Below are 22,593 nucleotides of genomic sequence, written 5' to 3' on the forward strand. Positions count from 1 at the left end.
TTTCACCACAAATCTAATATACCCCAATACTCATTTTGAGTATCGGGTATAACAACTCTCTCATTTGAGAGACTGTCAGTTTTGTTCGCATAGTTGAACACAACACAAAAACCACTTCAGGAACGGTGAATGCACCACCCCATCTTATACGTATCAACTCCAAACGGAAAGAGGATATAGAATCATAATCAGGGATCTCCACCATACCACGGTTAAAGATTACATAATTGAAATGCTGGCTAGCTATGGACCTGAGGCAACATTCGTTCGCTGCATGACTCGTCGCGGAACCCAAGAACCCTTCAACATGTTCAATGTGCAATTGAAGCCTAAGCCAAACAACGCTGAAGTACTCGTCATAACGAACTTGGGTGGGCAAGAGTTAAAATTGAAGTCCAACAAAGCTCTGGCCCTGTTGTTCAATGTCATCGGTGCCAAAAAATTGGCCACACACACAACTATTGCCGAAGTTACTTCGTCTGCGTAAAATGTGCAAAAAGCCGAGTGAATTGGCCCAAGCCAATATGCTACTGCAGAATCTTGGTATGCCGGCCATTCCCATGCCTAAGAATCGAAGCCAAAGCCGACGTCGCCAATCAAGCAAACCTCGCAATCCACAACTGAACGCTCTAAGCTCCAGTACGCACCAAGAAGCACCCTCCACTTCAAACCAGGCCCTGAGCTACGCTGCAGTCGCCAAAGTGAAACTTCCAGCGCAAAAACAACAACAACCACTACAGCAAGAACGAAGATCAAGATCGAAGACGAAGCCAAAGCCTAACGCACGCTTGCAGAATCAACTCATTAAGCATCTCAGCCGAATTCGATCCAAGAGCTCAAATCAATCTTTAAACACAAATCACCCACAAATCAGCAATAACAACAACAACAATAACATTGATCTCAACAGCCTTAATGTGAAGTTAGACAAGCTTATATCTCTCCTACTAGTGCAGTCAGAACGGAACAACGAGACAACAATTAACAAGACTCAGCCCATTCAGAGCCTTGAAAATAGGATGTCTTTACTTGAGAAGACTCTTGACCGAATCTTATTACGACTCTCTCCACTTACAAAAGACAAAGAATCCTCAAAAGCCTAATAATTCCATGATGACCAAAATCGCCTTCTGGAACGCTGCTGGGCTCTCAAATAAACTACCTGAACTCAATGGTTATAGGGTATCAGGCACAATTTAATCCATATTGAAACATCTTATGACAGGTTCTGATCACAATATACAGATCATAAGTCTCCTCCTCAGACCGGAATCTACTAAAAAGTTACCCCTTTTACCATATAATGCAAGTATCAAAAAATTTCAAATTTATCTTGATCAGCGAATCCACCGTGAAACGGAGCTACACAATGAAGATGACATTGACGATGCTATTTCCATCATCGAAAAGAACATCTTCAATGCTGCCGAATCTGCCTCACAAACTTCACGAAACCAGTTTGGACTCTATGGACAGCAAAACCTTCATCTTGACCGACAAACACTAAAAGCAATAGAACTAAAGAAATTACTATGTAAAATCAAGCAGAAAGATAATTTCCCCCACCCTCTCATCTCAGTTACCATAAATCAACTTACAAATCGAATCAAAAATGAAATCAAACTACAAAAAGCCAATAAAATAAGTAGACTGTTACAATCCATTGACCCGACGGAGAGATACAGCATGCAAAAGCTGTGGTAACTCACTACTTCCATCAAGAGGCAGCCTATCCCAAATCTTCCAGTTCGAAAGCATGTGGCTGATGTACAGCAAACTCCTGCTGCATGGATCATGCAAAACCACAGAAGAAAAAGCTGAAGCCTTTGCACAGCATCTCGAACTACGGTTTACTCCTAGAATCACGGCAGCTCTAGAAGACAGGGAAGACATCGAATCAGTGCTACAACGTAACAATTCCCCAGACGAACAACAAATCAGACCAGTTAAATTAAATGAATTAAAAACTGAAATCAAACGAGGGGGAACGTTGTGAGTTGCTGCGGACACCGCAACTCTACAGTTATACCCGATACTAAGTCAGTATGGCTCTCCTCCGGCAGACGCCGCTAACATAGAGTGCGTGCGAGAGGGACAGAAAATCAGTCTGAGCGTGACGTCACGCGCTGCGTAACCACTGCAAATTGATTTGTTTCCTTTGGCTATAAAAATGATCTGATCTGATCCAGATTCAGCCATCTGATAGATATGGTCGTTATCTATGATTCTGCGTTTTTAGTTTTCTCAAATCTGCAATATTGTGGTTTGTGGTTTTGGTTGCTCTAGCTTTTATAGTCTCTGAGATCTAGGCGCTAATGTTTTTACTCTAAGCAAAGCCGCCTATGTTAAAGAGAGACAGGACGAGAAAAAATGACATTTTTTTCTTGATGCTGGCTATAATAATAATACGATCCAATTCAGAATCTGCAGTCTAAAAGATATGGTCATTCTCTACAATTCTGCGTTTTTGGTTTTCTCATGTCTTTAAAATTGTGGATGCCACAGATTTTCGTCCTTTGTGGGGGCAGAAGTGGGCGGGGCGAAGTTTTGAAATATTTTTGTAGCAGTGACATATCACAGACGTCTGTATCCAAAACATCGTTGCTCTAGCTCTTATAGTCTTTGAGCACTAGGCGCTGAAGGGGACAGACAGACGGACGGACGGACAGACGGACGGACGGACAGACGGACAGACAGACATGGTTCAATCGACTCGGCTATTGATGCTGATCAAGAATATATATACTTTATGGGTCGGAAACGATTCCTTCTGGACGTTACACACATCCATTTTCACCACAAATCTAATATACCCCAATACTCATTTTCAGTATCGGGTATAAAAAAGGCTCCTGGCATGGACCAAATAAACAACAGAGTCATTAAAGCGTTACCTCAAAAGGTAATTATTCATTTGACAAATATTTACAATTGCATCTTGAGACATGGCCATTTCCCCAAACAATGGAAATGTGCTGCTATTACAATGATTAAAAAACCGAACCAAAATTCAAATGAAGTTGGCTCTTATCGACCGATTAGCCTTTTGGCTGGCTTCTCTGAAATCTTTGAAACCTTGTTCATGAAAAGAATGTTTGAATGCGCAGACTTAGAGAAGGCCATTCCCTCTCATCAGTTTGAATTGAGGAGAGAGCATAGTATATTCTTGATGCATATGAGAAACATATGCCGTATTTATTGACGTGAGCGAAGCCTTTGACCGAGTTTGGCATAATGGTCTACTACTTAAGCTAGCGAAGCTACTCCCGTTTACATATTACAACGTTTTAAAAAGTTACTTAGCAGATAGAACATTTTTTGTAAACGGAAACAATGGAATACGCTCGAGACCTGGAAGGATTTGCGCAGGAGTGTCCCAGGGTAGCGTCCTCGGCCCTGTACTCTACACAGTCTTCACGTCGGATATGCCGCTACCGCACCTGTCAGAACAAAATGAAAGAATTGAGTCGAATATATACAACAACATGATGCTTTCTACTTACGCAGATGACACAATCGTCCTATGTGCTAAAAAAGAAGCCAGTACAGCGGTTAGAACAAATCAGTGTCCAAATGGTGCATCAGCCTTAATACCAGCAAAACGGTCCATGTCCTCTATACAAGGCGATCGATTGCAAATATCATAGGTGAGCTATCGCCAAAAATGTACAACGAAGCAATCAAAAGTAAGCCAAGGCATCGCTATCTAGGCTTGCTAATGGAAACTTGTGCTACATGCCCATACCACCCAGTTAGCAATTCGAGTGAGAGCAGCAGCCATGAGACTGAACTGGATCATTGGTCATCAGAGCCGGCTATCTAAAAGATGCAAAATGGTTATTTAATGTTTAATGTTCAATGTTTAGAGTTCAACTATGGACAGTTAAACTGTAAAAATAGGAATGTACAAAACATAAGATTATCTGCTACTGGAAAGGCCGATTTTAGACGATTTTACTTTGGAAGCGCAAGTATCAAAGGAAAAAAGATGGAAAAATTTATTGTAATCGCGGCAAAGGCTACGGAAAGATTCATGGTCAGAGTAGTTTGAAGGAAAGAGAGGAAGACGGAGAGGAAAGTAATGCCTAGTCGGGCGGGATGGGACAGCAATTCTGATAAGTCTAATGAGGGCCGAAGATTCAACCTCGCCTAGGAGAAGTTTGTGGAGAAAGAGAATTCCATGAGAAGTTCTACGGCTTTCAAGAGAGTGTAAGTTAATGAGGCGCAGCCGACTCTCATAAGAAGGAAGATGACGAGAGAGTCCCAATTAAGTCCTCGCAGGGCAAAGATAAGGAATTGTTTTTGAACGGACTCAAGCATATCTTGATATTTTTGGTAATGGGGAGACCAGATACAGGAACCATATTCCAAGATAGGCCGTACAAGAGAAACGTAGAGTAGTTTAGTGGTATAGGGGTCAGAATATTCCTTCGACCATCTTTTGATAAAGCCAAGGACTCCTTTGGCTTTATTCGAAATAGCGCATATATGAGAATTAAAACATAAGTTCGGAACGAAGATAATGCCAAAGTCATTAACTTTGTACAGGCGTTCCAAGGAAATGTTATTAATTGTAAAGTCAAAAAGGTGAGGCTTGTTGCGATGGAAGGTCATGACGTTACATTTGGAAATGTGAAGAGGAAGAGCGTTAATAGTACACCAATTGTTGAGAGCGTCGAGATCTGATTGAAGAAATAACGGGGACACCGGATCGCTGTAGGAAAACCATAGCTTGACATCGTCAGCATACATTAGGACTCGTGAATTCGTTAAAACTTGGGGAAGATCGTTGATTAAGAGGTTAAATAATAAGGGCCCGAGATGGCTACCTTGCGGGACACCCGAAGAGACAAAAGCTGGTTTAGAAAGAGAAGATTGGAAGCAGACACGCTGAGAACGATTGCAGAGGTACGCATTAGTCCAGTGAAGAAGTTTAGTCGGAAATCCTAGTAGAGATAGCTTGTGGATGAGGAGATTGTGATTAACTGAATCGAAAGCTTTACTAAAATCAGTATAAACTACGTCAGTTTGACATTGCTTTGCAAATCCGGCAGTTACGAAGGAGGAAAATTCAAGGAGATTAGACGAAACGGAGCGACGTTTTACAAATCCGTGCTGTGATTCTGATAACAGGGAAGTAATAATTTTTTCGAAGACTTTTTTTTTTGTTTTTTTTTTTTTTATGTTGAAAATTTGTATTTTATTTTAAACAAGTTTACTGCTACCTTTCGTGGCAACTTAATCTAGTTTTACATTTAAGGGGAAAAACAATTGATCACAAGAGATACATACATAGACTTAATGTTACATATATGGAGTAGGTACATACATTATTTACAATATTTACAAAAAGTTAATGAGATATTATAGGAGGGACCTAGTAGGGAGATCCAGTGGATGACACCTTTTGAGTCTTCTTTTCCTTGGCGGGTTAATTAGACGTCTGGCTAGCGCATTAGGGTGACCACCAAGTCGCTGCAAGTACCTTGCTGCATGTAATTGTATCACACCGCCCACTTTGGGAACCTTTAGGTCCCTCTCGATGTCACTGTTTCGCATGTACCATGGAGCATTACATATTGTAGTAGCCAGCACAAAATATAGGGAATTGGTTATCTTCTTTCGTCTCGTGAGACCCCCTAGTGATATTTAGAACGATCAAGCTTTAGCCGCTCTTAAGGTTGGATCAAAGCCTTAGCCGCTCTTAAGTCCGAACGCCCACAAACACATACAAGCGACGGACAGTGGGAAGCATAGACGGCAATCGTACGATTGCACAGTTAAGCTATGCTGTGCATTAGACCATCGTTTTATGCTGCTGCGAATGTTCTGGATCATACGATTGCACAGTTAGTAAAAAGCTCAAAAGCTCTGCTGCACTGGCTACTCAGTCCATCGTCTATTACTGCTTTGAACAATATAAGAAAGTTGATCGATTTGTAAAGACGTGATAATTTCCGAGTGCGAGCAACATACATATGGCACACACATATATATAGTGCTATCCAGAAAATATATATATTTCCACAAATATATGCTGGAAGCATATAGTTACAAGTGCCGTACAGTTCAGTGGTCAGTGAATGACAAGAATTTAGTGCAGATATATTTGGGAAAAGAGGTATGTTTTTTATACCCGATACTCAAAATGAGTATTGGGGTATATTAGATTTGTGGTAAAAGTGGATGTGTGTAACGTCCAGAAGGAATCGTTTCCGACCCTATAAAGTATATATATTCTTGATCAGCATCAATAGCCGAGTCGATTGAGCCCTGTCTGTCTGTCCGTCTGTCCGTCCGTCCGTCTGTCCGTCTGTCCGTCTGTCCGTCCCCTTCAGCGCCTAATGCTCAAAGACTATAAGAGCTAGAGCAACGATGTTTTGGATCCAGACTTCTGTGATATGTCACTGCTCCAAAAATATTTCAAAACTTTGCCCCGCCCACTTCCGCCCCCACAAAGGGCGAAAATCTGTGGCATCCACAATTTCGACGATACGAGAAAACTAAAAACGCAGAATCGTAGAAGATGACTATATCTTCTAGAGTGCAAAATCTGAACTAGATCGTATAATTATTACAGCCAGAATCACGAAAACAATTTCACTCTTTCTCGCTCTGTCTCACTCTAACACACAGGTTTCATGGTCGGTTTTGCCAATTGTAAAATATGAGTTCAAGGATCTCAGAACCTATAAAAGCCAGAGCAACCAAACTTGGTATCCACACTCCTGTGATATCGGACCTTGACCGTTTCCTGTCCAAATTTCGCCACACCCCCTTCCGCCCCCGCAAAGGACGAAAATCTGAGGCAACCACAAATCTCAGAGACTATTAAGGCTAGAGTAACCAAATTTGGTGCACACACTCCTTTAAAATGTCACTATAAAACGTATATCTCAGAATTTCGCCCCACCCCCATCCGCCCCCACAAAGGACGAAAATCTGTTGCATCCACAATATTGCAGATTTGAGAAAACTAAAAACGCAGAATCATAGATAATGACCATATCTATTAGATTGCTGAATCTGGATCAGATCAGATCATTTTTATAGCCAAAAGGAACAAATCAATTTGCAGTGGCTACGCAGCGCCCGACGTCACGCTCAGACTGATTTTCTGTCTCTCTCGCACGCACTCTTTGTCGTGTCGTTAAATATTAGCGGCGTCTGCCGGAGGAGAGCCATACTGACTTAGTATCGGGTATAACCGTAGAGTTGCGGTGTCCGCAGCAACTCACAACGTTCCCCCTCGTTTACTATTCCATTTAGTATTTACAAAATTTGCCTACTTTTAGTGTTCGAGGGGTCTAGACGTCTGCATGGGATTTGAGGGTGCAGTTATCCACTAGCTGCTCCGTTTGGATGATTCGATAACCTAGCGTTGCATCGGCTTCTATAGTGGTTTACTTGATATAGTGATGTGGACATCTCCGTCGAGCATGGTGGTCCGAACCCATGAAGGGGCAACTGTCATCGCCCTTAGAGCATTCGTTTGCTTGATTCATATTTTCTGAGGATGTGTCTTCGCTGCACATTCCTAGACTTGAATGCCTTATGCCCATAAGGGAAATATCAAATCCTTTTACAGACACTTTTTAGGTTTATGACAGCCGCTCTATGTGTGGTCTCCAAGTCGGACTTCCATCAAAGTGGACTCCGAGGTGGCAGTGACTACTCTTGAAGGTTAGATCTGGATCTTCCGCGGATTCGGGGTAAACTTGGAGTTGCTCAACAACGGCTTTGTAGCAGGTGGATGATGAGCCGGGTAAAAGAATCTTTAGTTTGCATAAAACTCCCTTGTGCCAGACTTGGTCGAAGGCTTGTTTCACATCGAGAAACACCCCTGAGGTCTCATCAGCTTTGAGGCTGCTCAAGAATATTGTTTCGAATATCTTTGAGAATACTGGGAGTAATCGGAGTTATCGGTCTGCCACTGATTTGCCTGGCTTCAGAAGCACCACAATCAAGGCAGTGTAAATGTAGTTCACAACATTCTTTATGCCTTATTAATTATTCAGTATTGAATTCCTGGCATTCAATCCTTCCATTCTATTCGAAAAGTGCATATGTCTGCACCAAGTCATAATTTTGTTGCCCCTACTGCAATGCTCCCTCGTTTCATCGGAAATGCAGCCCTGGCCAGTGTCTCGCAAGCCAAAGCGCAACAGTATTGCAATTCTGAAGCCACCCCCGAAGCGCATGAGAAGCGGATGTACGGTACAGACGCATGCGCGTTTCCTGTCAACCCCCAAGAGAGATAGAGAGAGAGACTCCACCGCCGCAGAGCTTGTAAACAAAAACAAGTTTGGAGAGAGGCCAGAGGGAGAAAGAGAGAATAGAGAGAAAGTTGGACAGCTGAAATTCCTCTGAAATTTCCCCGGAGCAGAGCGGAGCAGTGTCTCGACATCTGACAGGGCCAGAACTAGAGCCAGAGCCAGAGCCAAAGCCTCAAGTACTCGTGCGAGAGCCAGGCAGCAGCAGCAGTAGCAGCAGCAGCGAGACAACGTCAAGGAAATTATCGATTTTCGCATGAAGAAGTGAAAATTCTAACTCAATTGGACAGTTCGTTCTGGGAAAACTGTGGAAAAGTTGTCCAATTCCTGGGAGGATTGTCCAGAGTTCCGATTCAGGCAGCTCCTCTAATTGAAGGCACTTGCAACGTCTTGAGTCCGTGTGGGTGTGGCAGCTGGCAGCAGCAGCCCAAGTGTTAGCCATGGCGGACAGTGAGTTCGAGGAGTTCCATAGGCCGATATTTGAGCCACATACGATTGCCACATTTGGAGCAGGTGCAGCGGCCAACAAGAACGAGGGGGAACGTTGTGAGTTGCTGCGGACACCGCAACTCTACGGTTATACCCGATACTAAGTCAGTATGGCTCTCCTCCGGCAGACGCCGCTAATATTTAACGACACGACAAAGAGTGCGTGCGAGAGAGACAGAAAATCAGTCTGAGCGTGACGTCGGGCGCTGCGTAGCCACTGCAAATTGATTTGTTCCTTTTGGCTATAAAAATGATCTGATCTGATCCAGATTCAGCAATCTAATAGATATGGTCATTATCTATGATTCTGCGTTTTTAGTTTTCTCAAATCTGCAATATTGTGGATGCAACAGATTTTCGTCCTTTGTGAGGGCGGATGGGGGTGGGGCGAAATTCTGAGAAATACGTTTTATAGTGACATCTTAAAGGAGTGTGTGCACCAAATTTGGTTACTCTAGCCTTAATAGTCTCTGAGATTTGTGGTTGCCTCAGATTTTCGTCCTTTGCGGGGGCGGAAGGGGGTGTGGCGAAATTTGGACAGGAAACGGTCAAGGTCCGATATCACAGGAGTGTGGATACCAAATTTGGTTGCTCTGGCTTTTATAGGTTCTGAGATCCTTGAACTCATATTTTGCAATTGGCAAAACCGACCATGAAACCTGTGTGTTAGAGTGAGACAGAGCGAGAAAGAGTGAAATTGTTTTCGTGATTCTGGCTGTAATAACTATACGATCTGGTTCAGATTTTGCACTCTAGAAGATATACTCATCTTCTACGATTCTGCGTTTTTAGTTTTCTCGTATCGTCGAAATTGTGGATGCCACATATTTTCGCCCTTTGTGGGGGCGGAAGTGGGCGGGGCAAAGTTTTGAAATATTTTTGGAGCAGTGACATATCACAGAAGTCTGGATCCAAAACATCGTTGCTCTAGCTCTTATAGTCTTTGAGCATTAGGCGCTGAAGGGGACGGACAGACGGACAGACGGACGGACGGACGGACAGACAGACAGGGCTCAATCGACTCGGCTATTGATGCTGATCAAGAATATATATACTTTATAGGGTCGGAAACGATTCCTTCTGGACGTTACACACATCCACTTTTACCACAAATCTAATATACCCCAATACTCATTTTGAGTATCGGGTATAAAAATAATTCCCATGCATTTTACTCGTAAGTAAAAAAAAAGTCTTTTTTTCCCCGAACGAAACACGTGGCTCCGAAAGAACCTCTGGATAACATTCTTTGAAATATCGAATTTTCAAGATGTTATTCTCTCGTGTTCTGTCCTTCAATATTCTGTCCTCAAAACAATTCCTCTACTCTGCCTCAGTTTAATTCCCAACGATGATATGGAGGACTCCACCTCCTCGAAGAGCGATGGCGATGGCTCGGACCAGGAGGATGGCATTGGGGGCATGGGCATGGCGGAACGTGAACGTGAGCCCAAGCTGCGCCAAGTGGAGGACGACGAGCTGGGGGATGGTCTCAAAGTCACACTCTCATCGGACGGTTCTCTCGACACAAACGACTCGTTCAACTCACATCGGCATCACCCATTGAACCATCAGGATGCCATTGGCGGCATCATGGGAATGGCCCCCAATGCTCTCTCGTCGGCCCCCGTGACCATTGGCGCCAGCACGGATCTGTTGACTCCGAATGCGGCAGCCACACGGCGACGTCGCAAGTTGCCCGAGATACCAAAAAACCAGAAATGTAAGTAGAGAGAATCCTTGCCCCATTCGTAGCTGAAATCTTACCCACTCATGGCCTTGTTGCAGCTTCCATTCTGCATCTTTTAGGTGGCACTAACTACGGATCGCTGGCCGATGAGTTTCGAACTGGAGGCGGCGGAATCATTGGAGGTCCCTTGGCTGCACCGCGCACCGGACAACAACGCTCATTCCTCTCGCTGAAGTGCGGCTATCTAATGGATGAAGACTCCAGCCCCGATTCGGAGCGGCTGCAGAGCCTGGGGGATGTGGACAGTGGCCACAGCACAGCGCACTCCCCGAATGACTTCAAGAGCATGTCGCCACAGATCACATCGCCCGTCTCCCAGTCACCGTTTCCTCCGCCATTTGGTGGCGTGCCCTTCGGGCAGTTGGAGATGCTGGAGGCCACACACCGCGGACTGCACAAGTTTGTGCCACGACATCATGACGAGATCGAGCTGGAGATCGGCGATGCCATCTACGTGCAGAAGGAGGCCGAGGACTTGTGGTGCGAGGGCGTGAACTTGCGCACAGGAAGGCAGGGCATCTTCCCGTCGGCCTATGCCGTCGACTTGGACTACAACGAGTTCGATCCGACGGTGCAGCTGGTGAAGAAGGAGCGCTATCTGCTTGGATACCTCGGATCCGTGGAGACGCTGGCGCACAAGGGCACCGGCGTGGTCTGTCAAGCGGTACGCAAAATCGTGGGCGAATACGGTGCCTCCCCCACCGGACAGACCTGTATTCTGAGGTCTCCGATCAGGGACTACGCATGGTGGATCGTTCGGGCCCCAATGTAAGTACTGAATGTCGCTCTAACTGTTAATGAGTCATCCTTCAGGAAGCCTTTGTGTTTGTTCTCCCCTTAGAACAAAAAGGAAAAGAAGCCCTGCATCGACTATTTCTACTCGCTAAAGAACGTCTCGTTCTGTGCATTTCACCCTCGCGATCATCGCTTCATTGGCTTCATTACGAAGCATCCCACAGTGCAGCGCTTTGCCTGCCACGTCTTCAAGGGCTCAGAGTCCACCAGGCCAGTGGCCGAGGCAGTTGGGTAATGTTTTCATTCAAATCAAATGCTCACAAAGATAAACCTTAACATATATTCTTGTATCCTTCCTCAGACGGGCCTTTCAGCGTTTCTATCAGAAATTCATTGAAACTGCTTATCCCATCGAGGACATCTACATCGAGTAGGATCGGGCACGATGAACATACGATGTATTTTTTGTGCGGTTATTAAATAATACAAATAAAATTCTACAACAAATGTTTGCCCCTTCATCAAAATAAGAAACTTATAACCAATTTGTATAATCCCGCAAGCTCCATTCAAAATTTGAATACATATATGATTTATCTGTTCCTACAAATGGTGCAACATCCGAGACATGTAAATAGTTAATTTTAGGTTTGTAAATCCCACTCTTGAAACCGCTTCAAGGCAATCAGTAATAGCTTCCCTTTCTAAGAACACACTTTATAAACGAGGACCCAGGATATCACACAACACCACAAATAACTTGAACTCCTGTAAACACTTTGGACAGCCCCAATTTCAGCACAAAACACAGTGAGGCCAAAGTAGTGTCCCAAATTAACAAATAATTACTTCGATTTCTCTCTCTGTTACGAGGCTCAATAATCCCAAGACCCCATCCTCAAACTCCCTAAGTATTACGAGCATCATTCAAAGCCCAGTTTTAGGATGTGTTAATCCAAGCAGTTGTGTGCATACACTCGAATATATATGTATACAAAGAAATATATAAAGAAAATCTATATTAAAACCAAGCAAATTGTCCTTTACTTTCCTTTCCAGCTGATCAAGCCGATCAAAAAGGACCTGGCACGCCCCTTACTGGAGAATATCTAGCAGATTGCCGAATCTGTATTAGATCGGAAGGAAAAAAGAAATTGCCGCGGCTGAGCTCCCCTTCCACGCGCCCTCTAATTCTCTCTATCGCTCTATCTCACTCATCCTCGTGCAATGTGCATACTCTGGCAAAAGGGAACTAGATAAAACGGCTGTTGTTTGTGAGAGAATAGAAAAGAAGAGAAAGATTTAAGCAAAATTGCAAGAAAATGAAAACCGATCAAATCGAATATATATAAAAACGGTTCGAGCGATTACTATGAAAATTGTTCGTGGGAAAAAAATCAATTGGCCCCTTTTGCGAACAGTGACAACCACATATAAAATGTATTGTATAAATAACATCAATCATAAGCTCACATTTGTATATACTAATTGAGTTCAGTAAAGCCGTGGCCCTTGCCGCGGCTCACAAAGTTCCCGCTCGCTTAAACTCTACTACTGTGTACAGTCCCCAAAGTATGACATACTTCTGGGCTGGCATGGCCCACTCACAAAATATCAAACATACTTTTTGGGCTAGCCAAAACCCTCAGCTCCGTTATTTGTGGGCCGATCCTGGCGTTCCACGAAAAGATGTCCCTGATTTGATGGAGTCTAGGAATCAAGGATATTTCCTTCAGTCGGGGCCAATCGGGCATGCCATTCTCTTCTTTTTCACACTCACGGAGACACATGCAACACAATAGCAACATGTTTAAAAAATCTAAATTAGAAAACAAATTGAGACGAAAAGAAACTTCTGCGAGCTCAAACATAGATATTTATTTACACATCTATTTAAAAGTATTTAAGTGTATTAATTAATTTTACAACCAAGAAGCAAGAGAACAACCAAGAAACACTTGAACAGAGCCACTTAAAATATGATAATGAAGGAGTCGAATATTGACGTATGAAGTATGTAAGTGTTAAGTGTAGCTGTCTGTAATTATTAATTCGATCCCCATATATCCTACATCTCGTCCACCTTGGTGGCCATGTCAATAAGCAGCTCCAGATGGGCATGCAAGATCTTCACTTGCTGGAGTGCCTTCTCGTCCAGTTGCATCATAATGTGCTTACTGGGCACGGTCATTTTGTAGGGCCTCACGGTGATCACGCCACTCTCGCAGTAAATGTACACATCAGCACAGTCATCCCAGTTTTTCTTGAAAGCCAGCGGGCTGCCGGCGTCGGAGAGCACCAACTCATCGGCGCGCGGCCAACGTTCGAACACTACGGCTGGCACATCAAAGGGGTTATCCTGGTCCAACGATTGTTCGAGGGAGTGCGGCGACAGGGAGCCCTGGGAGCCCTGGGGACTGCCGCAACGTTCGCGATCAGGGGAGCTGCTGCGAGCTCGGCTGTGTGGGGGCTCGGTACCTGAAAAGGATATGGTGTGTATTGCGTTAATGTATTACCAATCATTTGCATTCACTCACCCTCCCCCATGGTATTAGTGTCCACTTGATTAGCGCACTTCTCAAGCTCATCGGTCTCCTCCAGAGCAGCTTCGGACATGGTTTGAGCCTCCGTTTGGTCAGCTGTCTTGGTCATCAGCTTACGACGTGAAGCTCGGCGGCGAGGCATCTTTCCTTCTATACTGCCGATTGAATTATGAAATTTGTAAACGTATGTTACTTGTTACAATAATTTACGGGCTACTACGATGAACTTTAGTTTGAACTTGATTTTTGTTCAATATATTCTTCAAAAATATATTGTTCAAAAATATTTTTGTATTATTACTGCCGATTAAATTATAAATTTTTTTTAACCTTTCCGTCTCTACTGCCGATTGAATTATGAAATTTGGAAACCTATGTTACTTGTCACAATAACTTACGGGCTACTACGATGAACGTTAGTTTGAACTTGATTTTTGTTCAATATATTCTTCAAAAATATTCTTGTATTATTATTGCCGATTGAATTTTAAATTTTTTTTTAACCTTTCCGTCTCTACTGCCGATTGAATTATGAAATTTGGAAACCTATGTTACTTGTTACAAAAATGTACGGGCTACTACGATGAACGTTAGTTTGAACTTTATTTTTGTTCAATATATTCTTCAAAAATATTTTTGTATTATTACTGCCGATTGAATTATAAATTTTTTTTTAACCTTTCCGTCTCTACTGCCGATTGAATTATGAAATTTGGAAACCAATGTTACTAGTTACACTAATTTACGGACTACTACGATGAACGTTAGTTTGAACTTGATTTTTTTTCAATATATTCTTCAAAAATATTTTTGTATTATTACTGCCGATTGAATTATTTATTTTGTTTAACCTTTCCGTCTCTACTGCCGATTGAATTATGAATTTTGGAAACCTATGTTACTTGTTACAATAATTTACGGGCTACTACGATGAACGTTAGTTTGAACTTGATTTTTGTTCAATATGTGATACAGAATTTGATTGATAGGAAACGGGGTAGCCCCGGTAATAGCACTCATTAGTGCGTAATTTTCGAACTGAACCTAATGGAAACCTACTTAAATAGGTGATATATGATTATAATGACTTAATGAATCTGCCAAATCTGGTTAGAAAAAATATTATTTTATGGTCATTATCTATGATTCTGCGTTTTTAGTTTTCTCAAATCTGCAATATTGTGGATGCAACAGATTTTCGTCCTTTGTGGGGGCGGATGGGGGTGGGGCGAAATTCTGAGATATACGTTTTATAGTGACATCTTAAAGGAGTGTGTGCACCAAATTTGGTTACTCTAGCCTTAATAGTCTCTGAGATTTGTGGTTGCCTCAGATTTTCGTCCTTTGCGGGGGCGGAAGGGGGTGTGGCGAAATTTGGACAGGAAACGGTCAAGGTCCGATATCACAGGAGTGTGGATACCAAATTTGGTTGCTCTGGCTTTTATAGGTTCTGAGATCCTTGAACTCATATTTTGCAATTGGCAAAACCGACCATGAAACCTGTGTGTTAGAGTGAGACAGAGCGAGAAAGAGTGAAATTGTTTTCGTGATTCTGGCTGTAATAATTATACGATCTGGTTCAGATTTTGCACTCTAGAAGATATAGTCATCTTCTACGATTCTGCGTTTCTCGTATCGTCGAAATTGTGGATGCCACAGATTTTCGCCCTTTGTGGGGGCGGAAGTGGGCGGGGCAAAGTTTTGAAATATTTTTGGAGCAGTGACATATCACAGAAGTCTGGATCCAAAACATCGTTGCTCTAGCTCTTATAGTCTTTGAGCATTAGGCGCTGAAGGGGACGGACAGACGGACAGACGGACGGACGGACAGACGGACAGACAGACAGGGCTCAATCGACTCGGCTATTGATGCTGATCAAGAATATATATACTTTATAGGGTCGGAAACGATTCCTTCTGGACGTTACACACATCCACTTTTACCACAAATCTAATATACCCCAATACTCATTTTGAGTATCGGGTATAAAAATAATTCCCATGCATTTTACTCGTAAGTAAAAAGAAAAGTCTTTTTTTCCCCGAACGAAACACGTGGCTCCGAAAGAACCTCTGGATAACATTCTTTGAAATATCGAATTTTCAAGATGTTATTCTCTCGTGTTCTGTCCTTCAATATTCTGTCCTCAAAACAATTCCTCTACTCTGCCTCAGTTTAATTCCCAACGATGATATGGAGGACTCCACCTCCTCGAAGAGCGATGGCGATGGCTCGGACCAGGAGGATGGCATTGGGGGCATGGGCATGGCGGAACGTGAACGTGAGCCCAAGCTGCGCCAAGTGGAGGACGACGAGCTGGGGGATGGTCTCAAAGTCACACTCTCATCGGACGGTTCTCTCGACACAAACGACTCGTTCAACTCACATCGGCATCACCCATTGAACCATCAGGATGCCATTGGCGGCATCATGGGAATGGCCCCCAATGCTCTCTCGTCGGCCCCCGTGACCATTGGCGCCAGCACGGATCTGTTGACTCCGAATGCGGCAGCCACACGGCGACGTCGCAAGTTGCCCGAGATACCAAAAAACCAGAAATGTAAGTAGAGAGAATCCTTGCCCCATTCGTAGCTGAAATCTTACCCACTCATGGCCTTGTTGCAGCTTCCATTCTGCATCTTTTAGGTGGCACTAACTACGGATCGCTGGCCGATGAGTTTCGAACTGGAGGCGGCGGAATCATTGGAGGTCCCTTGGCTGCACCGCGCACCGGACAACAACGCTCATTCCTCTCGCTGAAGTGCGGCTATCTAATGGATGAAGACTCCAGCCCCGATTCGGAGCGGCTGCAGAGCCTGGGGGATGTGGACAGTGGCCACAGCACAGCGCACTCCCCGAATGACTTCAAGAGCATGTCGCCACAGATCACATCGCCCGTCTCCCAGTCACCGTTTCCTCCGCCATTTGGTGGCGTGCCCTTCGGGCAGTTGGAGATGCTGGAGGCCACACACCGCGGACTGCACAAGTTTGTGCCACGACATCATGACGAGATCGAGCTGGAGATCGGCGATGCCATCTACGTGCAGAAGGAGGCCGAGGACTTGTGGTGCGAGGGCGTGAACTTGCGCACAGGAAGGCAGGGCATCTTCCCGTCGGCCTATGCCGTCGACTTGGACTACAACGAGTTCGATCCGACGGTGCAGCTGGTGAAGAAGGAGCGCTATCTGCTTGGATACCTCGGATCCGTGGAGACGCTGGCGCACAAGGGCACCGGCGTGGTCTGTCAAGCGGTACGCAAAATCGTGGGCGAATACGGTGCCTCCCCCACCGGACAGACCTGTATTCTGGAGGTCTCCGATCAGGGACTACGCATGGTGGATCGTTCGGGCCCCAATGTAAGTACTGAATGTCGCTCTAACTGTTAATGAGTCATCCTTCAGGAAGCCTTTGTGTTTGTTCTCCCCTTAGAACAAAAAGGAAAAGAAGCCCTGCATCGACTATTTCTACTCGCTAAAGAACGTCTCGTTCTGTGCATTTCACCCTCGCGATCATCGCTTCATTGGCTTCATTACGAAGCATCCCACAGTGCAGCGCTTTGCCTGCCACGTCTTCAAGGGCTCAGAGTCCACCAGGCCAGTGGCCGAGGCAGTTGGGTAATGTTTTCATTCAAATCAAATGCTCACAAAGATAAACCTTAACATATATTCTTGTATCCTTCCTCAGACGGGCCTTTCAGCGTTTCTATCAGAAATTCATTGAAACTGCTTATCCCATCGAGGACATCTACATCGAGTAGGATCGGGCACGATGAACATACGATGTATTTTTTGTGCGGTTATTAAATAATACAAATAAAATTCTACAACAAATGTTTGCCCCTTCATCAAAATAAGAAACTTATAACCAATTTGTATAATCCCGCAAGCTCCATTCAAAATTTGAATACATATATGATTTATCTGTTCCTACAAATGGTGCAACATCCGAGACATGTAAATAGTTAATTTTAGGTTTGTAAATCCCACTCTTGAAACCGCTTCAAGGCAATCAGTAATAGCTTCCCTTTCTAAGAACACACTTTATAAACGAGGACCCAGGATATCACACAACACCACAAATAACTTGAACTCCTGTAAACACTTTGGACAGCCCCAATTTCAGCACAAAACACAGTGAGGCCAAAGTAGTGTCCCAAATTAACAAATAATTACTTCGATTTCTCTCTCTGTTACGAGGCTCAATAATCCCAAGACCCCATCCTCAAACTCCCTAAGTATTACGAGCATCATTCAAAGCCCAGTTTTAGGATGTGTTAATCCAAGCAGTTGTGTGCATACACTCGAATATATATGTATACAAAGAAATATATAAAGAAAATCTATATTAAAACCAAGCAAATTGTCCTTTACTTTCCTTTCCAGCTGATCAAGCCGATCAAAAAGGACCTGGCACGCCCCTTACTGGAGAATATCTAGCAGATTGCCGAATCTGTATTAGATCGGAAGGAAAAAAGAAATTGCCGCGGCTGAGCTCCCCTTCCACGCGCCCTCTAATTCTCTCTATCGCTCTATCTCACTCATCCTCGTGCAATGTGCATACTCTGGCAAAAGGGAACTAGATAAAACGGCTGTTGTTTGTGAGAGAATAGAAAAGAAGAGAAAGATTTAAGCAAAATTTCAAGAAAATGAAAACCGATCAAATCGAATATATATAAAAACGGTTCGAGCGATTACTATGAAAATTGTTCGTGGGAAAAAATCAATTGGCCCCTTTTGCGAACAGTGACAACCACATATAAAATTTATTGTATAAATAACATCAATCATAAGCTCACATTTGTATATACTAATTGAGTTCAGTAAAGCCGTGGCCCTTGCCGCGGCTCACAAAGTTCCCGCTCGCTTAAACTCTACTACTGTGTACAGTCCCCAAAGTATGACATACTTCTGGGCTGGCATGGCCCACTCACAAAATATCAAACATACTTTTTGGGCTAGCCAAAACCCTCAGCTCCGTTATTTGTGGGCCGATCCTGGCGTGCCACGAAAAGATGTCCCTGATTTGATGGAGTCTAGGAATCAAGGATATTTCCTTCAGTCGGGGCCAATCGGGCATGCCATTCTCTTCTTTTTCACACTCACGGAGACACATGCAACACAATAGCAACATGTTTAAAAAATCTAAATTAGAAAACAAATTGAGACGAAAAGAAACTTCTGCGAGCTCAAACATAGATATTTATTTACACATCTATTTAAAAGTATTTAAGTGTATTAATTAATTTTACAACCAAGAAGCAAGAGAACAACCAAGAAACACTTGAACAGAGCCACTTAAAATATGATAATGAAGGAGTCGAATATTGACGTATGAAGTATGTAAGTGTTAAGTGTAGCTGTCTGTAATTATTAATTCGATCCCCATATATCCTACATCTCGTCCACCTTGGTGGCCATGTCAATAAGCAGCTCCAGATGGGCATGCAAGATCTTCACTTGCTGGAGTGCCTTCTCGTCCAGTTGCATCATAATGTGCTTACTGGGCACGGTCATTTTGTAGGGCCTCACGGTGATCACGCCACTCTCGCAGTAAATGTACACATCAGCACAGTCATCCCAGTTTTTCTTGAAAGCCAGCGGGCTGCCGGCGTCGGAGAGCACCAACTCATCGGCGCGCGGCCAACGTTCGAACACTACGGCTGGCACATCAAAGGGGTTATCCTGGTCCAACGATTGTTCGAGGGAGTGCGGCGACAGGGAGCCCTGGGAGCCCTGGGGACTGCCGCAACGTTCGCGATCAGGGGAGCTGCTGCGAGCTCGGCTGTGTGGGGGCTCGGTACCTGAAAAGGATATGGTGTGTATTGCGTTAATGTATTACCAATCATTTGCATTCACTCACCCTCCCCCATGGTATTAGTGTCCACTTGATTAGCGCACTTCTCAAGCTCATCGGTCTCCTCCAGAGCAGCTTCGGACATGGTTTGAGCCTCCGTTTGGTCAGCTGTCTTGGTCATCAGCTTACGACGTGAAGCTCGGCGGCGAGGCATCTTTCCTTCTATACTGCCGATTGAATTATGAAATTTGTAAACGTATGTTACTTGTTACAATAATTTACGGGCTACTACGATGAACTTTAGTTTGAACTTGATTTTTGTTCAATATATTCTTCAAAAATATATTGTTCAAAAATATTTTTGTATTATTACTGCCGATTAAATTATAAATTTTTTTAACCTTTCCGTCTCTACTGCCGATTGAATTATGAAATTTGGAAACCTATGTTACTTGTCACAATAACTTACGGGCTACTACGATGAACGTTAGTTTGAACTTGATTTTTGTTCAATATATTCTTCAAAAATATTCTTGTATTATTATTGCCGATTGAATTTTAAATTTTTTTTAACCTTTCCGTCTCTACTGCCGATTGAATTATGAAATTTGGAAACCTATGTTACTTGTTACAAAAATGTACGGGCTACTACGATGAACGTTAGTTTGAACTTTATTTTTGTTCAATATATTCTTCAAAAATATTTTTGTATTATTACTGCCGATTGAATTATAAATTTTTTTTTAACCTTTCCGTCTCTACTGCCGATTGAATTATGAAATTTGGAAACCAATGTTACTAGTTACACTAACTTACGGGCTACTACGATGAACGTTAGTTTGAACTTGATTTTTTTTCAATATATTCTTCAAAAATATTTTTGGATTATTACTGCCGATTGAATTATTTATTTTGTTTAACCTTTCCGTCTCTACTGCCGATTGAATTATGAATTTTGGAAACCTATGTTACTTGTTACAATAATTTACGGGCTACTACGATGAACGTTAGTTTGAACTTGATTTTTGTTCAATATGTGATACAGAATTTGATTGATAGGAAACGGGGTAGCCCCGGTAATAGCACTCATTAGTGCGTAATTTTCGAACTGAACCTAATGGAAACCTACTTAAATAGGTGATATATGATTATAATGACTTAATGAATCTGCCAAATCTGGTTAGAAAAAATATTATTTTATGGTCATTATCTATGATTCTGCGTTTTTAGTTTTCTCAAATCTGCAATATTGTGGATGCAACAGATTTTCGTCCTTTGTGGGGGCGGATGGGGGTGGGGCGAAATTCTGAGATATACGTTTTATAGTGACATCTTAAAGGAGTGTGTGCACCAAATTTGGTTACTCTAGCCTTAATAGTCTCTGAGATTTGTGGTTGCCTCAGATTTTCGTCCTTTGCGGGGGCGGAAGGGGGTGTGGCGAAATTTGGACAGGAAACGGTCAAGGTCCGATATCACAGGAGTGTGGATACCAAATTTGGTTGCTCTGGCTTTTATAGGTTCTGAGATCCTTGAACTCATATTTTGCAATTGGCAAAACCGACCATGAAACCTGTGTGTTAGAGTGAGACAGAGCGAGAAAGAGTGAAATTGTTTTCGTGATTCTGGCTGTAATAATTATACGATCTGGTTCAGATTTTGCACTCTAGAAGATATAGTCATCTTCTACGATTCTGCGTTTTAGTTTTCTCGTATCGTCGAAATTGTGGATGCCACAGATTTTCGCCCTTTGTGGGGGCGGAAGTGGGCGGGGCAAAGTTTTGAAATATTTTTGGAGCAGTGACATATCACAGAAGTCTGGATCCAAAACATCGTTGCTCTAGCTCTTATAGTCTTTGAGCATTAGGCGCTGAAGGGGACGGACAGACGGACAGACGGACGGACGGACAGACGGACAGACAGACAGGGCTCAATCGACTCGGCTATTGATGCTGATCAAGAATATATATACTTTATAGGGTCGGAAACGATTCCTTCTGGACGTTACACACATCCACTTTTACCACAAATCTAATATACCCCAATACTCATTTTGAGTATCGGGTATAAAAATAATTCCCATGCATTTTACTCGTAAGTAAAAAGAAAAGTCTTTTTTTCCCCGAACGAAACACGTGGCTCCGAAAGAACCTCTGGATAACATTCTTTGAAATATCGAATTTTCAAGATGTTATTCTCTCGTGTTCTGTCCTTCAATATTCTGTCCTCAAAACAATTCCTCTACTCTGCCTCAGTTTAATTCCCAACGATGATATGGAGGACTCCACCTCCTCGAAGAGCGATGGCGATGGCTCGGACCAGGAGGATGGCATTGGGGGCATGGGCATGGCGGAACGTGAACGTGAGCCCAAGCTGCGCCAAGTGGAGGACGACGAGCTGGGGGATGGTCTCAAAGTCACACTCTCATCGGACGGTTCTCTCGACACAAACGACTCGTTCAACTCACATCGGCATCACCCATTGAACCATCAGGATGCCATTGGCGGCATCATGGGAATGGCCCCCAATGCTCTCTAGTCGGCCCCCGTGACCATTGGCGCCAGCACGGATCTGTTGACTCCGAATGCGGCAGCCACACGGCGACGTCGCAAGTTGCCCGAGATACCAAAAAACCAGAAATGTAAGTAGAGGGAATCCTTGCCCCATTCGTAGCTGAAATCTTACCCCACTCATGGCCTTGTTGCAGCTTCCATTCTGCATCTTTTAGGTGGCACTAACTACGGATCGCTGGCCGATGAGTTTCGAACTGGAGGCGGCGGAATCATTGGAGGTCCCTTGGCTGCACCGCGCACCGGACAACAACGCTCATTCCTCTCGCTGAAGTGCGGCTATCTAATGGATGAAGACTCCAGCCCCGATTCGGAGCGGCTGCAGAGCCTGGGGGATGTGGACAGTGGCCACAGCACAGCGCACTCCCCGAATGACTTCAAGAGCATGTCGCCACAGATCACATCGCCCGTCTCCCAGTCACCGTTTCCTCCGCCATTTGGT

General features: G+C 43.7%; 5 protein-coding genes across 9 annotated transcripts; 3 read left to right on the plus strand and 2 right to left on the minus strand.

The window, feature by feature from the left end:
* Positions 1-8,491: 8,491 nt before the first annotated feature.
* Positions 8,492-11,682, plus strand: LOC113567161 (JNK-interacting protein 1-like). Its single transcript, XM_026994337.1, is given in 7 exon segments — positions 8,492-8,798; positions 9,912-9,939; positions 10,100-10,485; positions 10,551-11,228; positions 11,231-11,280; positions 11,354-11,538; positions 11,609-11,682. Coding segments are annotated over 7 exon segments (1,485 nt in total). The 5' UTR covers positions 8,492-8,713; the 3' UTR covers position 11,682.
* Positions 11,683-13,168: 1,486 nt separating this feature from the next.
* LOC113567160 (borealin-like) lies at positions 13,169-14,717 on the minus strand. 3 transcript variants are annotated; one of them, XM_026994335.1, is made up of 3 exons: positions 14,710-14,717; positions 13,785-13,945; positions 13,169-13,725 (listed from the first exon to the last, which is right to left on the minus strand). In XM_026994335.1, the coding sequence occupies exons 2-3, from the start codon at positions 13,930-13,932 to the stop codon at positions 13,316-13,318; spliced, it is 558 nt and encodes a 185-aa protein (XP_026850136.1). In that variant the 5' UTR covers positions 13,933-13,945; positions 14,710-14,717; the 3' UTR covers positions 13,169-13,315. The 3 variants fall into 3 exon arrangements, with proteins under 3 accessions (XP_026850136.1, XP_026850135.1, XP_026850137.1); XM_026994334.1 differs by lacking the exon at positions 14,710-14,717 and adding an exon at positions 14,189-14,223; XM_026994336.1 differs by lacking the exon at positions 14,710-14,717 and adding an exon at positions 14,001-14,010.
* A 120-nt stretch (positions 14,718-14,837) lies between these two features.
* On the plus strand, positions 14,838-17,549 carry LOC113567157 (JNK-interacting protein 1-like). The gene is made up of 6 exons (XM_026994330.1): positions 14,838-14,857; positions 15,769-15,804; positions 15,966-16,351; positions 16,417-17,147; positions 17,221-17,405; positions 17,476-17,549. Exons 1-6 carry the CDS (start codon positions 14,838-14,840, stop codon positions 17,546-17,548), a joined length of 1,431 nt encoding a protein of 476 aa, XP_026850131.1. The 3' UTR covers position 17,549.
* A 1,485-nt stretch (positions 17,550-19,034) lies between these two features.
* Positions 19,035-20,581, minus strand: LOC113567155 (borealin-like). Of its 3 annotated transcripts, none has more exons than XM_026994328.1 (3): positions 20,574-20,581; positions 19,651-19,811; positions 19,035-19,591 (listed from the first exon to the last, which is right to left on the minus strand). In XM_026994328.1, exons 2-3 carry the CDS (start codon positions 19,796-19,798, stop codon positions 19,182-19,184), a joined length of 558 nt encoding a protein of 185 aa, XP_026850129.1. In that variant the 5' UTR covers positions 19,799-19,811; positions 20,574-20,581; the 3' UTR covers positions 19,035-19,181. The 3 variants fall into 3 exon arrangements, with proteins under 3 accessions (XP_026850129.1, XP_026850128.1, XP_026850130.1); XM_026994327.1 differs by lacking the exon at positions 20,574-20,581 and adding an exon at positions 20,054-20,088; XM_026994329.1 differs by lacking the exon at positions 20,574-20,581 and adding an exon at positions 19,867-19,876.
* A 1,402-nt stretch (positions 20,582-21,983) lies between these two features.
* On the plus strand, positions 21,984-22,574 carry LOC113567158 (JNK-interacting protein 1-like; the record flags this gene model as incomplete). The annotated part of the gene is made up of 2 exons (XM_026994331.1): positions 21,984-22,063; positions 22,414-22,574. Coding segments are annotated over exons 1-2 (239 nt in total), but the record flags the coding sequence as incomplete, so codon positions are not given.
* Positions 22,575-22,593: the final 19 nt, after the last annotated feature.

The sequence above is a fragment of the Drosophila persimilis genome, unplaced genomic scaffold (genome assembly GCF_003286085.1).
Source record: "Drosophila persimilis strain 14011-0111.01,24,50 unplaced genomic scaffold, DperRS2 tig00002003-arrow-arrow-pilon, whole genome shotgun sequence".
Classification (NCBI taxonomy): Eukaryota; Metazoa; Arthropoda; class Insecta; order Diptera; family Drosophilidae; genus Drosophila; species Drosophila persimilis.

Bases quoted from the DNA above. Each gene is read 5' to 3' on its own strand.
- LOC113567160 (XM_026994335.1), bottom strand. From the start codon at position 13,932: ATGCCTCGCCGCCGAGCTTCACGTCGTAAGCTGATGACCAAGACAGCT. The intron at 13,726-13,784 runs GTGAGTGAATGC...TATCCTTTTCAG, and splicing joins CACTAATACCATGGGGGAGG to GTACCGAGCCCCCACACAGC.
- LOC113567157 (XM_026994330.1), top strand. From the start codon at position 14,838: ATGGAAACCTACTTAAATAG. The intron at 16,352-16,416 runs GTAAGTAGAGAG...GCCTTGTTGCAG, and splicing joins GATACCAAAAAACCAGAAAT to CTTCCATTCTGCATCTTTTA. The intron at 17,148-17,220 runs GTAAGTACTGAA...TTCTCCCCTTAG, and splicing joins TGGATCGTTCGGGCCCCAAT to AACAAAAAGGAAAAGAAGCC.
- LOC113567155 (XM_026994328.1), bottom strand. From the start codon at position 19,798: ATGCCTCGCCGCCGAGCTTCACGTCGTAAGCTGATGACCAAGACAGCT. The intron at 19,592-19,650 runs GTGAGTGAATGC...TATCCTTTTCAG, and splicing joins CACTAATACCATGGGGGAGG to GTACCGAGCCCCCACACAGC.